We start from the raw sequence: 15,201 nt of genomic DNA, 5'->3' as shown, positions 1-15,201 counted from the left end.
TATGTACAATTTACAGTCAAAACTTTTGAACGCACGCATAGATCGATGTTTGAAATAATAAATGTATTGGCTCAAACGTCAGAAAAAAACTATGAATTAAAAAAAAAATGCTAGAAAAATTAGCTCTATAAAAAGATTTACTAGATACTAAACAACTAAACTCTTGTATATTTAGTTCGAGGGGGGTTTTACAATTAAATATATACAATATTTTACTTACCCATATTTAAAATCAAAGCACCTTGTTTCTGTATAAAATTATTAATATTTTCAACTAGAACTGAATTTTATACAAAGCATATTATACAGATAAACAAATAAAGTTACTATTTATTAAGATTCATTTAAAATAGCTGTCGTTGGCCTTATGTAAAAGTTTTACTTTTGCCGCTATAATTTTGATTAGTTCTTAACTTGAAAGATAGATGACACTAGTTTTTAACCAAGGCTTGTCAGACTTTAATAGATTATTAATAAAAATATCTTACGTTTTTTACTATCCTTTTGTATATGAAACTCAACCATTTTAAAATTAAGTTTAGTTATTTTATTAAAATGAATGAATAGTTATAATTATACGTAAAATGACAAAAATGATTTTTTAAATGGAAACACTGAGTCACCACGCGATTTGTAGCAATTTCTGAATTTACCTTAGTTTCTTTTCTGGAAATTGTCTTAGGGTTTTCGTTAAATAGTCATAGAAACGTTCTAAAATGTACGGACAGCAACCAATTCTTGTTTTAAGTGAGTAAAGTATTAAATAGATTTTGGTTCTTTTATAAATGACAACAATGAAAATGTAAAACTTATTTCAGGCCAAAACACAAAACGTGAGTCCGGCCGGAAAGTTCAACTTGAGAATATAAATGCTGGAAAGGTGATTCTTGACAGAAATCGTTGAAAATAATTAAATTTATGTGGCAATGTATGTTTGAGAGTTAATTTTTTTGTGATGTTGCACTTATTTTAGACGATAGCGGACGTTATTCGAACATGCCTCGGCCCACAGGCTATGTTGAAAATGCTAATGGATCCCATGGGCGGTATTGTGATGACTAACGATGGTAATGCTATACTCAGAGAAATCACTGTCCAGCATCCAGCTGCTAAATCCATGATAGAAATCGCAAGAACGCAGGATGAAGAGGTTAGAAATACGAATTTATTTACTATTTAAAAGAGTATGTTGTAAAATTAAAATATTTTAAAATACCAATTATGAAATAGTTTTGACAGAAATTTTGATGTTAATTTGTTTCTGAGATTTGTTATTTATAACATATTTGTATTTGTGAAAAAAAAATTCTTTTAACAAAATATCGTCATAGATTATCATATTATTTGTCCAAATAAGGTTATTCAATTTGGAACCTATTTATTTTGCAAAGGTCGGTGATGGTACAACATCAGTAATAGTCCTCGCTGGAGAGATGCTTGCTGTTGCTGAACAGTTTTTGGCACAGAACATTCACCCCACAGTTATTATAAGGGAATACCGTCAAGCCCTCGAAGATGCAGTCCAACTCTTGCAAGACAAGATCTCTGTACCCATTGATCTGAATGATCGTGAGAAACTCAGGGAAGTGGTATGTTGTCATAAGTTTTGAGACTTCTATAAGAAATAGAATTAAGGCTACCTGATATATACCAATTAATAAAATTGAAGTGTCTGTTTGTCTGTTTGTCAAATGAATAAGTTTTCATTAAATGCATACAATACAGTAATACCTACAATACCTATATAGAAACTGCAAATTAAAAAAAAAATGATTTAAATTTTAAATTTTTTCTGCCTGTCTGTCTATTTGTTCTCCTTAATCTCTAAAACAGGTGAATTGATTTGGATGGGAATATTATTTCCAGCTAGGTAATGTCATAAGGAGTAACTTAGGATATTTTGAAACCTACTTTTAAAACAAGGAAGTTTTCAATTCAACTGAATGATTTTTACATTATTACACCCTTGGTTCAAGTCATTTCTCAAAAATGTTTTCAATCGAAAAGGCATTGTCCTGATGAATTTCCATTGTCACATAGTCAGGATCTGGTAAAATGGACCTCTACAAGTCTAACAAAACCCCATAAAGAAGGTTTTATTATGCAAGCAAAGCTGAAGGCAAAAACTAGTATTACATACGAGTATATTATTTAGTATAGAATTTAAATATAATTAACAACATATCAATATATTACTTCCACAGATCCATTCATGTATTGGTACAAAGTACGTCGGCCGTTGGGGAGATCTAGCTGTGGACATTGCTCTGGATGCGGTGAACACGGTTACAATTAATGAAAACGGAAGGGTCGAAGTTGATATTAAGAAGTGAGTGTTTTAGTTAGTAAGGATTTAACTTTGATATGTCTCCATAGATAAAAAAGTTTAGAAAAATAAACTGCTATATCATCGTATAAATCATCAGACAAATATATGTCGCTATTGGGACTAAAGGTCAATAAGAAGTCATTAATTGCATGAGGTTTCCTTCCTTAATATGACTAAATGCCTTTCAAAAGTATTCAATATGTTTAATAAAGGAAATTTTAGAAATTTGTTTTTTACTAATTGTTAACTGTTAAATGCTTTCAAATATCAAGTAAATGGTAGATTTGAACAAGATTAGTCATATATATAACTATTAGCCGTTCTATATAACGGTAAATTCCTTGTGGCCTGGAGGTTAAAGGCCCGTCTCTCGTACGTGAGAGCGCGGATTCGAAACCTGGCAAGTACCAATGTGATTATTCCAAGTCATATGTACTTTCTAAGAATATTTAGACATCACTGGCTGGAACAGGCTACAGCTAGCCTTGGGCTCTAAATAGCTCCCAAAAAGTGCTGGTGCAGAAGGCAAGCGGAAACCACTGCACCTATCTTCCCAAGAAAGTCATCATGTACACGGATCACTGATACGTGGTGACCACCACGAGTCTGCAAAGACTCTGGCGACGATGATGATATAACAGTATAATTTTAATATATAGACATTCATTATATAAATTATTATTACAGCTACGCAAAGGTAGAGAAGATACCCGGCGGATCGGTGGAAGAATCTAAAGTGCTGAACGGTGTGATGTTCAATAAAGATGTCACACATCCAAAAATGAGGAGATATATTGAAAATCCTAGAATTATTCTCCTTGACTGCCCCTTGGAGTACAAGAAGGGTGAAAGCCAGACCAACATTGAGATTGTTGGTGAACAGGTTTGTATATTAATATATAATACTATACACATATATATAATATCTCATATAATTTATTTTATTTTAAAATTTTGAATTTATCTTATATTTTTATGTAACTAAAAAATTGCTTGTCTACACTGCAATTAATAAGTTATGTTTTTCTATCTTATTTTATTTTAATTTGGTCTTAAATATATATGTCATAGAATAGATATAGAGAAATAAAAAATACATTGTTGTTCTGTATTATCAAGACCCATTTATGTAGTTAAGAAATTAATTTGCTAGCCTTGTTCAGTAGTTTTCCATCAAAACATATTAAGAAGACCTAATTACTATAGTAATTCAAGTCATTGTAACTAACTATTTTTCTTTTATAAACCACAATATTTACATACATGTGAATTAACTGTCTATTAGTCTAATAATATAATTCTTTCGATCAGGACTTCACTAAACTTCTTCAACTAGAAGAAGAGCATGTTCAACGTCTTTGTGAAGATATCATAGCTTTGAAGCCGGATGTAGTCGTCACAGAAAAAGGAGTATCAGACTTGGCACAGCATTACCTCGTCAAGGCCGGAATTACAGCCATTCGCAGGTATAAAGATCCTATATATAAAAGTAACGCAGATATATATGTGTAGTCTAGAAATGTCTTGAAACCATATATGTATATAAGTTTGAATAATGTAGAATGTTTATACCTATTGTTTAATTATGGAAAATCGTGATTTGAGGACATTAAAAACATTCAAAAGCAAATTTTTTTATAGATTAATAGACTAGATCTCTGGCTAAGATGTAGATTGTAGAAAAATAAAACACAAATATGTGTATATTACTGCTTCAATACAATTTGATACATAATTTACGCCTTATTTTAAATATATAACAATATCAAAACTATAATCGTCTATTATTAAAAATGCTTATCAATGTTTCTTGCAGAGTGAGTTTTCAATTACACCATCAATACTTCAAAAAGTCTTCTACATTCTTGCATTTTTAATATTTCAGAGTAATCATTTGGCATGTTTTAGAATGTAAAGTGTTTCCTATAAAGTAAATTATGTATATATTCTACTCATGTATATCTTTTCAGACTTCGTAAAACTGACAATAATCGTTTAGCTCGTGCATGTGGAGCGACCATTGTGAATCGGACCGAGGAGTTGAAGGAATCGGATGTGGGGACCCAGGCCGGACGGTTTGAGATCAAGAAGATAGGAGATGATTACTTCACATTTGTCACTGAATGTAAGAATCCCAAGGTAAGTCTCACTCTTATATTTCCAGTCTGTAGGAACCCTTAGGTCTCTGAAGCGTGTCTGTTACTACTATCCCTCAATATGTACATATTCAAGATTCATAGGTCATGAATAAATGTCAGTACAATAAAGAAATCTTCCACAAATGTTTCTTGAAATCATAAAAATGTAATTTCAAAAATCAATACATTGAGAAGGGACAAAGAAAACATGCGAAAATTCACTACTTCACCAAAGAGCCTCTGTGGTACATTTTTGTTATTTGTCAGTTGTCCTACATGTTAGTTGTCCTACATTACATCTTTCTTACCTGTCAGCGTCAGTCAAGAAGCGTTTGTATATAAGCTATCTTATAAAATAACTGAAAAGTTTAATCATTTACATTACAGGCCTGCACTATTCTCCTCCGCGGTGCCTCCAAGGATATTTTGAATGAAATTGAAAGAAATCTCCAGGATGCCCTTCATGTTGCAAAGAATTTGGTACTTTTTATATTAATTGTCTTATTCTTCAGGCTTAGAATTGATACATTTTATGTCCACACATATCCAAATTTACTCAGTCTTAATATTTTTTTTATAAAAAACGACCCTCTCATGTTATTATCTAAAATTATTACCCTATTCTCCCTTGATACATTGAGTAATTAATGTTCAATAACATTCAGTGTTTTAAATATCTATGAAGTATAATAAAAATATTTAAACTACACACAAACAAAAGGAGATAAGTTATTTAAGTAAGTCTGCTTTAAAACATACTCAGTAATAATGGACTATTACAAGTTACAATAAATGTTTACAGTTAACGAAATTTGTAACATTCTGACATTACAGCAATCTGTAGTAAATATCTATATAAGTATTTTCTTTAACTGATTATACTAATAACGTTCATTAGGTGCTGAATCCTCGTCTCGTGTGTGGCGGCGGAGCTGTTGAGATGTCCGTTTCCGGGGAACTGGCGTCCAAAGCGCATCACGCGGCCCCTTACAGAGCAGTCGCACAAGCGCTCGGTAAGAACAGAATATACCTATATAAGATATACTCACAGTACTTTACAAAAATAAAATATTTTCTATGTGTTTGAAAATTAAAGCCACAATTTCTCTTACATATTAAAATAATGATTAATCAATAAACAAAAGTTATATTAAAATTCAAGGTAAAAAAGAATATATCAAGCAAGAAATATTATAAGTTGAAAAAACTTGAAAAATATCTATTAGACTTTTTCCAATGAAATTAAAATAAATTAAAACAGTTTTATTTCATATAGAAAAGTACTTAGAATATTAATAATATAAAAAAAAATTAATTCCAGAAATAATACCTCGAACATTGGCTCAGAACTGTGGTGCGAATACAATCCGTACCCTCACAGCACTGAGAGCAAAGCATGCAGCTGGTGAGAGGAACTGCGGCATCGACGGAGAGACCGGCCTCATAGTGGACATGGCACAGAAAGGGATATGGGAACCGCTGGCTGTTAAGTTACAGGTACTGGGTAAAACATATATATAGGAATAACTTATGACAATGACAATATGACATTTGATGATGAGATTTTTATTAAAATGAACAAATAAAAAAGATGCATTAAGGAACAGAATGAATGAATGAACAGCAAACATTACTACAACGAAAATGTACTACTTAAATTCTTAAAATAGCCTTAAAACTAATGGCTAACACAATGTTAACACTTACAATCATTTACAATGTCATCTCTATGACAGATAACTGAAAAGTCAGCCGGAGTCTCGTTAGCACCCTGCTTCTATATTGTTTTTTTGAGATGTTCCTTTATATGTGTATATATAATACAGACATTAAATTTTTATTTGAAATAATGTTACCATTACAATTTTTTTTTTTTTTTTGATTTAAAATCTTTTTACAACCAAGTTTTAGTTTCAATTTGTCATTAACACTTTGGTATAAACCAAAAGGGATATAAAAGTAATAATTTAATACAATTAATCATTAATTATTTTACAAGTTACTCATGTTATTTTTGTATTGAATTGTCATAAAAATAATATATACATTTATTCCCTGTTACTTACTTATATATATATATATATATATATATATATATATATATATATATATAAATACTAGGGAAAGTCGTGTCAGTTAAACTTATTATAACTTAAAAACAGCTTTAGGGGTTTGGCTGACAATCAGTAGGAAGGTAGCTTAGAACTAGGAGGCGGACATAGGAGACTTCTCATTCCGTACGGCCGAAAAAAGAATTATATTATCAAAAACCTGCTTCATTACCGCCGCTAAGGCGGAACAGAGGTCTCCCAGTCAGCTAAATATTTCTAATTATAAAACCGGCACAGACTAAGTAACGGGCTAAAACTAGCACTATATATATATAATATTAGCGTATTGATAAATATTTGTACTGAATAAAACATAAATAAAAGGTTAATTTCCATATTATAGTAATAATACATACCTTTATGTTATTAATTATCTCTGGTCCATTCAAGTATCTCTAGTCTAGAGGGCCTAGCCTCGGTCGATGTTCCCAGTTTCCGCTAGATGGCGCTGTTCATAATAAGATCAATACAAATATTAATTATGAATCTGCAGGTCTATAAAACGGCGGTGGAGACGGCGATATTTCTGTTAAGGATCGACGACATCGTCTCAGGGTCCAAGAAGAAGAACAAGGAAGGCGCGAACCCGGCTGAGATGGCGAACATGCAGGAATAGAAATATAATGTATACGACCTGATATATATGAAACACACATACATACATACACATTATATAACTTTGTACGTCACAATATTAACATATGTTTGTATGAAATGTTAATAAAAAAATATTTTAGATATCAGGTCGCATTTAATACTGTATGCGCTAGACACACGCTAGGGATTACAGATTATTGTAATAATTTGCACTAACTTCGATATTCATAACAAATATAATGTTTTAATGAACACTAAGTATTATGTAGTTTTCTTTGGTTTTGACATTTAGTTCGTTAACGTCAGAAGGCTTGCGTTTGTTTTACTTTCTCTGTGCTCATGAACGCCGAGCAGCGTCCGTGCGCTTATCGTGGATAAGCTGTTTCTAATAAAAAATTATAGTATTAAAATATATTTGTTTTATTTTTTTTTGTCACATTACAGGGATTATATATTATATTGTTAAGTACAATACATTCGGAAAACGGTGATTTAATTCATTGTTCTCTTTATAATGTTAATAAATATAAATATATACAGTAATCCTCCCTATTACACGGTATATTTGTTCCGCGTTATAGGAAAACGCGTTGTACGAAAATTCTCGTAAAGCGCGCTCGTATGACCTCGTATAACGCGTTATATACAAATGATTCACGTTTAACTTTTCTTGTTAAAGAGGGTTTAAATCGAATATTAAGGAAAAACTAGGTTATGAACGAAATATATGCGTTTTATTAAAATCAAACCAAGAACATTTGGGAATCCCCGTGTTATACGAGGGACATGAAATCACGTTATATGAAAACGCTTTATAAGAGTACCGTGTTATAGGGGGGATTACTGTATTAAGTCTGATTTTGACAAAATCCTTGAAATGGATAAATATTCTGAATATAATATAATAAAAAGATTTATTACTTAATCGGTCACATTTAGTGTTTAAAATTTTCAATAATTAAAAGTAATCTTTGACAAAAAATCTCGAGCGACATATGTCTGTCTGTTGTGAGTTACACTGTTTAATTGTCTATTAAGAATTAATAAACACTATTTGTATAATAATTCTATATAACCGAATGCCACATATTTTCTATGCACGTTATAGTTATAGTTATAGTAAAATAATCATTTGATAATATACTAATCAAAGCTTTATAACAACTAAACTAAAAGAGACAACACGGAATTAGAAATGTATTTTTTTTAAGAAAAATTTATCTAATGAATTTCGTTTTTATTTTTTATCTGTTAAGCCTTTGGTCTTTTGTCAAACAAAATCCTTGAAATATATAAATCCACTCAATAGTATTAAAAAAGAAGCTTAATTTCTGTCTAATTTTTATTTAAGTACAGTAATCCCCCCTATTACACGGTATATTCGTTCCGCGTTATAGGAAAACGCGTTGTACGAAAATTCTCGTAAAACGCGCTCGTATGACCTCGTATAACGCGTTATATACAAATGATTCACGTTTAACTTTTCTTGTTAAAGAGGGTTTAAATCGAATATTAAGGAAAAACTATGTTATGAACGAAATATATGCGTTTTATTAAAATCAAACCAAGAACATTTTCAATAAAAAACTTATACATATGTAACTAAAAAACAGGTAATTTCAAATAAATCAAATAGTTCCAAAAACAGTTTTATTACATATTTATTCGCTGTCGGAGCTATCTGAAATAACGTTCCACCGACATCTTTTTTTAACGGAATGTTCAAAGGTTTCACCTTTCGAATTTTTATTATATTCTTTACAAGAGCATATTTTCTTGTTCGTCTTGGATCCCCCGAGTTAAATGAGGAAAATCACGTGGGGAATCCCCGTGTTATATGGAGGAAAACACGTGTTATACGAGGGACACGAAATCACGTTATATGAAAACGCGTTATTAGAGTACCGTGTTATAGGGGGGATTACTGTATTAAGAATTATTTAATATATTATGTTTTAATATTGTATTGATATCTCCATACTACTAAACATGGACCCGGTAATGAGATTCGTGTCGTGGTGGCCTGGAGGTTAAAGACCCGTCTTTCACACATGAGGGCGCGGGTTCGAAACCTGGCAAGTACCAATGTGATCTTTTCCGAATCATATGTACTTTCTAAGAGTTTTTGGACACCACTGGCTGGAACAGTCTACAGCAAGCCTTGGGGTCTATATAGCTCCAAAAAAGTGCTGGTGCAGAAAGCAAGGGGAAACCACTGCAACTATCTTCCCAAGAAAGTCATCATGTATATGGATCACTGACACGTGATGACCACCACGAGTCTGCAAAGACTCTGTCGACGATGAATGAATGAGATTCATGATTACTGAGAAATTTGTGTTTATTCAATGAGGATAAATAATTGTGAAATCCGTAAAGTTATAGGTCCAGATGGCGCCACTAAACAAAACTTATAAAAAAATTCTGCCAAGAAGAAAAACATATTTGATCATCAAATATTAAAAATAAAAGCGGGAAAATTATTTGAACTATTTAAGACAGTACATTAGTCATACTGATATTAATTAATTTTAAAAGTATATGTAAATTTTAGTTAAAGTCATGGGAACTTTTTTCAAAATTATTATTACACTCGCTTTTAGATCGGTGATAGTTGTGTCCATGCCATTGTCCCTTCATCCGTTAGATGTACGTTTCCATTTTATTATATAAGATTTGATGTAAATCAAATTGTCAATTATTTATTCAATCCAGGATATTTACCGCGGCCGTGTAAATAAAATAAAAGAAATATCGCAGATAATTATTTTTTTATAGCTGTATATTTAATTTGTACATTATCTGTGCTATCAAAGGTTAACGACTTTTTCTCACCCGTTAAAGTTGCTCTTATTTTACATAATTGCGATTATTGAAGACCTAATTGTACATTACTTTTCGATCATTAAATACATCTAGAAACGTCGTCATCTAGGACGTCTGTCCGTTTAACATGTTTGATCGGTTAACCGTTTAGTAGATTTGAATAAAAATATGGAATATGTAAGAGAATAATGAAAAAAATCAATCATTGCCGGAATCCGACAAAGATATGAAATAAATGGATCTCAAATTTAACTGATTGGTAACGATAGTAATGACTAAAAGTCTGGTATTTGTGTAACTCGGTATAAATGTTCTTTCGCTAACATAAACTGTACAATGGACACTATTTTCGATGACAACAAAACGCTCAAAGCGCGTGACGCCTCAGCCCGCTGTCGCGCCGTCAAACAGCCCGACACTCCCGACTGCGCCGGATTATGAAGGTAATGATTTATTAATTAAATAAATATAACTTAAAATGTATTTGTGAGAAGTTCATTTTGCTTAATATTGTAATTTCATTATAACAACGACATAAATCCGTTTTGAGCTGCGATTGATTTTGACTATTTATAAAGATACATCTCTTATTTTATGTGAATATTGGTTAATATATTGGTGTTATCATATAAATCACAATAATACAATACGTATATTTAAATGAATCTAAATTTTTGGTAAACTACGTGTTTTCTTATTGTTTTATATAAAAAAATAGTAAAGTAACTGGCGGTAATTTAAAAACTTAGTCTTATTTAAATGTAAAGTCGCGAATATCTTAGATATCATTCAGTATTCAGTATTTATCATTATGTTTATTTAATTTTAAATTAATATTTTATTAGGTATTAGGTATTTCATACTTTTTTTAAAATTGTGGATTTAATTTTTTTCGTGCTCAGCCATTTTGTTAATAACAAGTAACAATTCGTCGTTAGTTTTCCTACTTAGTAGTTCAATATAAACTTAGCGGAGCTCTGATGAGGCTATTAAGAATCCTGAGCTCTTCAATGAACATATCAACAACTTTGTCTTTTATGGAAATTAGGTTTTTTATATCTCATATCAATTTCACGACCAATGATTTATCGGCTATCAAAACTAAAATCAGCAACTATATATATTAATGGTCACATTAACTTGCTTATACATATTCAGCTTGTCGTAAAATATAAAATGATTTTAAAATCGCATACGCTCTCTTCAAGTTTAAAGTTAGTTGGTCATGTTCGTAGGTAACTGATTATATTTTAAGTTTAATAATAAAATGTACTTGCTCCAACTTTTCACACGAAATACTACCAGTTTGTAGTATTGTACTCATGAACCGTCGCTCGTGATTGTATCTTAACTTTATAAATGAGACTGTAGACAGTCTGTGTTTAGTTTGACGATGTAAAATTCTGATAGACTTAGTAATAAATAGATGATTGATCTTAGAAAAAGTCAATTTTAAAGTAGACGGTAATATACTTCGAACTAAACGTCTCTCAGTATTTTATTAATAGCAGATAATCATTTCATTTTTCTTTTCTCCTTACCATCGGGTGGAATGACAGCGACAGACGGATCTTTAGCAGCTTAACATTCGTAAATCAGCGTATATTTTATTAGTAACGTAGGTTCGTATTGATATAGGTATTGAACGGGAAACGGGAAACGCCGCGTGTTGTGACGGAAGTATAGAGTCGAGGTAATAAACTTGCTTACAAGTTAAAACACCTTATATTATATAAATAACAATCACAACTAAATGGCGGCTGTGAAAGTTTAAAAAAAAAATCGTTACAAGGAAAATGAAGAACCTACAAAAGGTTTGCGAGTTGACGAATAGTATTGTGTTATACTATTAATATTAGTATTAAAGGATAAAGTGTAGACCTATTAAAGAATTGGCATTTCGTTAATTTCCTTTTTTGTATGTTGGTAAATAAGGTTCGTTGACAATAACCGTTTTGGGGGAATCAATACAACTTATTTGGAGCAGAACTGTTGTTGTGTGATAGCTTTTGTGTCGTGGGAATGCCTACTGGTTGGTTTAAAATGTTTCTTAACTGTTGTTTGTTCGGTCCTAGATAACGTTTATCATATCTTTGTTGATTAAAATTTAATGATTATAGATTTTTTCCTGTACATTCGCGAGTTATTGAAGTGAATTTCATTTTCTTTAGTGATTTGATGTTTTTGTTTACGTATATATATTTTCGTACGATTTTCTATTCAGAATATTGAAATAAAAATCTATAGCATTAACTATGGCTTATAATATTTCGTATTTAATTTACAGTGTTTACTACGGCCAGTACTATAATATACTAACGGAGCCTGATAATTTTTTTTTCCGTACATTTAAAATTTTGATTCACTAATCGAGGTCAGACTGTTTTAGGAGATATTAACGCTTGTTGAACTTCCGCTGATTACATCTCGTTTCCGGCGAAGCCTTGCTACAATACCACCGAACAATATTGTGAAATTTTTATTTTGTTTTCAATTACGATGTTCTGATTCAAGTTATAAATCTCGTTAACATTTTTTTCTGTAATGGCGCTAGTTTAAAATTTATCGTAATGTTAATTATAAGAGAAATTAACTAATTGTCTTGGAATTTTACTATAACAATCTCAACACTTGAATAAATAGGAATTATCCCCACGTCATATATAAAAATTTTCAGAACTTTTTTAAATCATCGGATAACAATTTTTATTAATAAAAAAACTATTATAATTTATCTAATTTTTTTTTTCAATCTTAGACCTTATAATGTATTAAATATTTAATGTCATTTTTATTCTGTTACAGTTGTAAAACCATTGAAGTTACAATGAGAGCGACGATCACGATCGTTTGTAGCGCGCTGCTTGTGCATAGCGTGGCTCCATTCGACTTACTCCACGTAAATAATGAAGATGAGGTAAAAGTTATAATTAGATTGTATACATATAGTTTTATATGTATTATGCGGTTATAACTAATAATGATGTCTGACTTTACAGCGTCCTGAAGATTCCACGAGGGGTCGCCGGGATGTTATCGAGGAGGAGAAGTTTTATAACATGAGATCTGATCGAAACAGCATGAACCAAGTCCCCTGGTTACCAGGACCGGTGGAAGACGATCCCACCACCAAGATATCACTCACCAAGGAACCAGACGTCGCCGATATGTACCAGACCACTGAGAAAGTCACCGAAAAGCCAACGGGAAGAGGGGCCAGAGCTTCCAATGAGAATTGGATTAAACTGCCTTACCTCAATCGAGACGACAAGAGAGACATACTGACGCCTCCACAGCCATCCGGCGACCTCATCAACAGCAGGATGCCGCGAGTCAACTTCGTCACTCAAAATAAAGTACTCGAAGCTTCCGAGTCCAGAAATGATAAAGAATCGCTCCAACGTCCGACAAGGACGGATGATTTAAGGACGGAATTCGTAAGACCTGAGGAAGACAGGCCGCAGTACCGGCCCGTGTACCCGAGGCAGGCTGTATATCATCCGGAAGACAGCAGGCCCTACTACGATGATCGATATTACGCCGCTGACGATTTATACAAACGTGATCCCTACTACGATTTATACGATCGGAGCCGGTACAATCCGTATAGCCCGCGAGTTGACAGATATGATGAAGGGTACAATAATTATGTTCCTCGGAAGCCGAAAAGGATTATTTATTACGCGCATCTACCCGATGTTATACGGACGCCGCCGAGCGTTGATTTAAGATATCGCTACACCATGGATCCTTATAGACGTCTCGACGAAGATTACTACACGAGAGTTGGCAGATACGACTACAGATTCCGAAACAGATATCCTTACGCGCCGGTCCGCAAAGATGAGAGGAGATTCGGGTACAGAGATCTGGTCGGAGCGAGCACAGTGGCGAAAGACAAGAAGCTCGAGGAGAAAGTGACGCCGACACCGGTACTACCTCAAAAAGACGACAAGTTCAAAACTAACGTCAACGTTAGGAATAACAACAGGAACAATATAAACAGTCACCAGTACCACGACGACGGCGAGACTTACAACTCCAAGAAGAACTTCCAAGACCAGACCAGACGGCCTGAGGGCTACCTGCGCTTCGATGAACCCCTCTTCCACACAGTCGACGATCCGTACCAAAGAAAATATTAACATTTTTATCGAATATTAAAAAACATTATAGTAATAGGTCAGATCAAGCCGCGCACAGCCGTCCTTGTAATTTGGAAATAAATGTAATAACGAAAGGTTTTGTTTAATTATCCGAAGGGTGAAGAGTTCTGCGACAAATTGTACGAGTAATAAATCGAGCATTTAAATTAAAACGCGGAGGGTGAAGATGAATTTCATTAAGAATTAATTAATGTCATTCTTAGGCGTTTTGTTTTTCCGCGGGAATAAAAAACATCTGTCGGTATGTCTGGGCGGCGACGCGTTTTCTTAAGGTAATTAAGTAATAAATTTTGCGGCTGGCAACATCTCGAGGTGGGGGCCAATTACGTGGCGCGTTTAACAAAATGAATGTTGCCACTTGGGCCGGGCTTATTACGTGAATAACGTGTTACAATGCCTCGTACATCCTAAATAACTCCTAGTATGAAATTTAATAGCCCACGACTATTTTCTGAATGCTTCCTAAAGATCTCCCTGTATTGCGATGTTTCAAATTATATATTATTAATCACAATCACATAAACAAACACGATTTGCAAAACAATTTTATAAATATGTAGTAAGAAAAAGGTCTTAACAAAAATACAGCCATAAAAACTTTTTCGTGCAGGTTTAATTATTTTGTTATAAAAAAAAAAAAAACTCTTTATTGCCGTAATCGGTCGCCCGCCGAAAATAAAACACAGATTACAATAATTGTTGGCTTAGAAAAAAAAATCTCAAGACATGACAGCTTGTAATCAAGGGATGAGATTTTTTTAAAAACATTGGGGAACTTCACGGATTAATGGGACGAGATAAATTACTTGTAATTAAATGTATTCAGGGGTCTGTAATGGGGCATGCGGCTGTAAATCATTTAGTAGATTTGACGTTGGTTTTGATACTTCAAATTAGTGGACATATCAATTATGTACGAAGCTCATAGCGTTAGACTTCGGTTTTAAATTATTTAAAAAAAGGTTTTATAAAACACACTACTCACATGTCTTAATTCTTACTTGTCAATATAAATTTATTCTTATCGATATTTG

The 15,201-nt window shown here is 32.6% G+C and overlaps 2 protein-coding genes across 2 annotated transcripts; both read left to right on the top strand.

Annotated features, from left to right (window-relative positions):
• The first annotated feature begins 611 nt into the window (after positions 1–611).
• Positions 612–7,585, top strand: LOC116768222 (T-complex protein 1 subunit gamma). Its single transcript, XM_061523534.1, has 12 exons — positions 612–747; positions 819–880; positions 974–1,150; positions 1,392–1,589; positions 2,205–2,329; positions 3,017–3,212; positions 3,641–3,795; positions 4,300–4,468; positions 4,855–4,947; positions 5,366–5,480; positions 5,789–5,964; positions 7,072–7,585. Exons 1-12 carry the CDS (start codon positions 717–719, stop codon positions 7,192–7,194), a joined length of 1,620 nt encoding a protein of 539 aa, XP_061379518.1. The 5' UTR covers positions 612–716; the 3' UTR covers positions 7,195–7,585.
• A 2,741-nt stretch (positions 7,586–10,326) lies between these two features.
• LOC116768155 (uncharacterized) lies at positions 10,327–14,241 on the top strand. Its single transcript, XM_032658813.2, has 3 exons — positions 10,327–10,444; positions 12,807–12,918; positions 13,001–14,241. Exons 2-3 carry the CDS (start codon positions 12,829–12,831, stop codon positions 14,144–14,146), a joined length of 1,236 nt encoding a protein of 411 aa, XP_032514704.2. The 5' UTR covers positions 10,327–10,444; positions 12,807–12,828; the 3' UTR covers positions 14,147–14,241.
• The last annotated feature ends 960 nt before the right edge of the window (positions 14,242–15,201 follow it).

The sequence above is a fragment of the Danaus plexippus genome, chromosome 19, assembly GCF_018135715.1.
Source record: "Danaus plexippus chromosome 19, MEX_DaPlex, whole genome shotgun sequence".
Lineage (NCBI taxonomy): Eukaryota > Metazoa > Arthropoda > Insecta > Lepidoptera > Nymphalidae > Danaus > Danaus plexippus.
Note: the sequence above shows the minus strand (reverse complement) of the source record. Positions and strands in the feature narration are given on the sequence as shown.

Coding starts and splice junctions, on each gene's coding strand:
- LOC116768155 (XM_032658813.2), top strand. CDS start 12,829: ATGAGAGCGACGATCACGATCGTTTGTAGCGCGCTGCTTGTGCATAGC. Junction 12,919..13,000: donor ACGTAAATAATGAAGATGAG/GTAAAAGTTATA, acceptor CTGACTTTACAG/CGTCCTGAAGATTCCACGAG.
- LOC116768222 (XM_061523534.1), top strand. CDS start 717: ATGTACGGACAGCAACCAATTCTTGTTTTAA. Junction 881..973: donor AGAATATAAATGCTGGAAAG/GTGATTCTTGAC, acceptor CACTTATTTTAG/ACGATAGCGGACGTTATTCG. Junction 5,481..5,788: donor AGCAGTCGCACAAGCGCTCG/GTAAGAACAGAA, acceptor AATTAATTCCAG/AAATAATACCTCGAACATTG.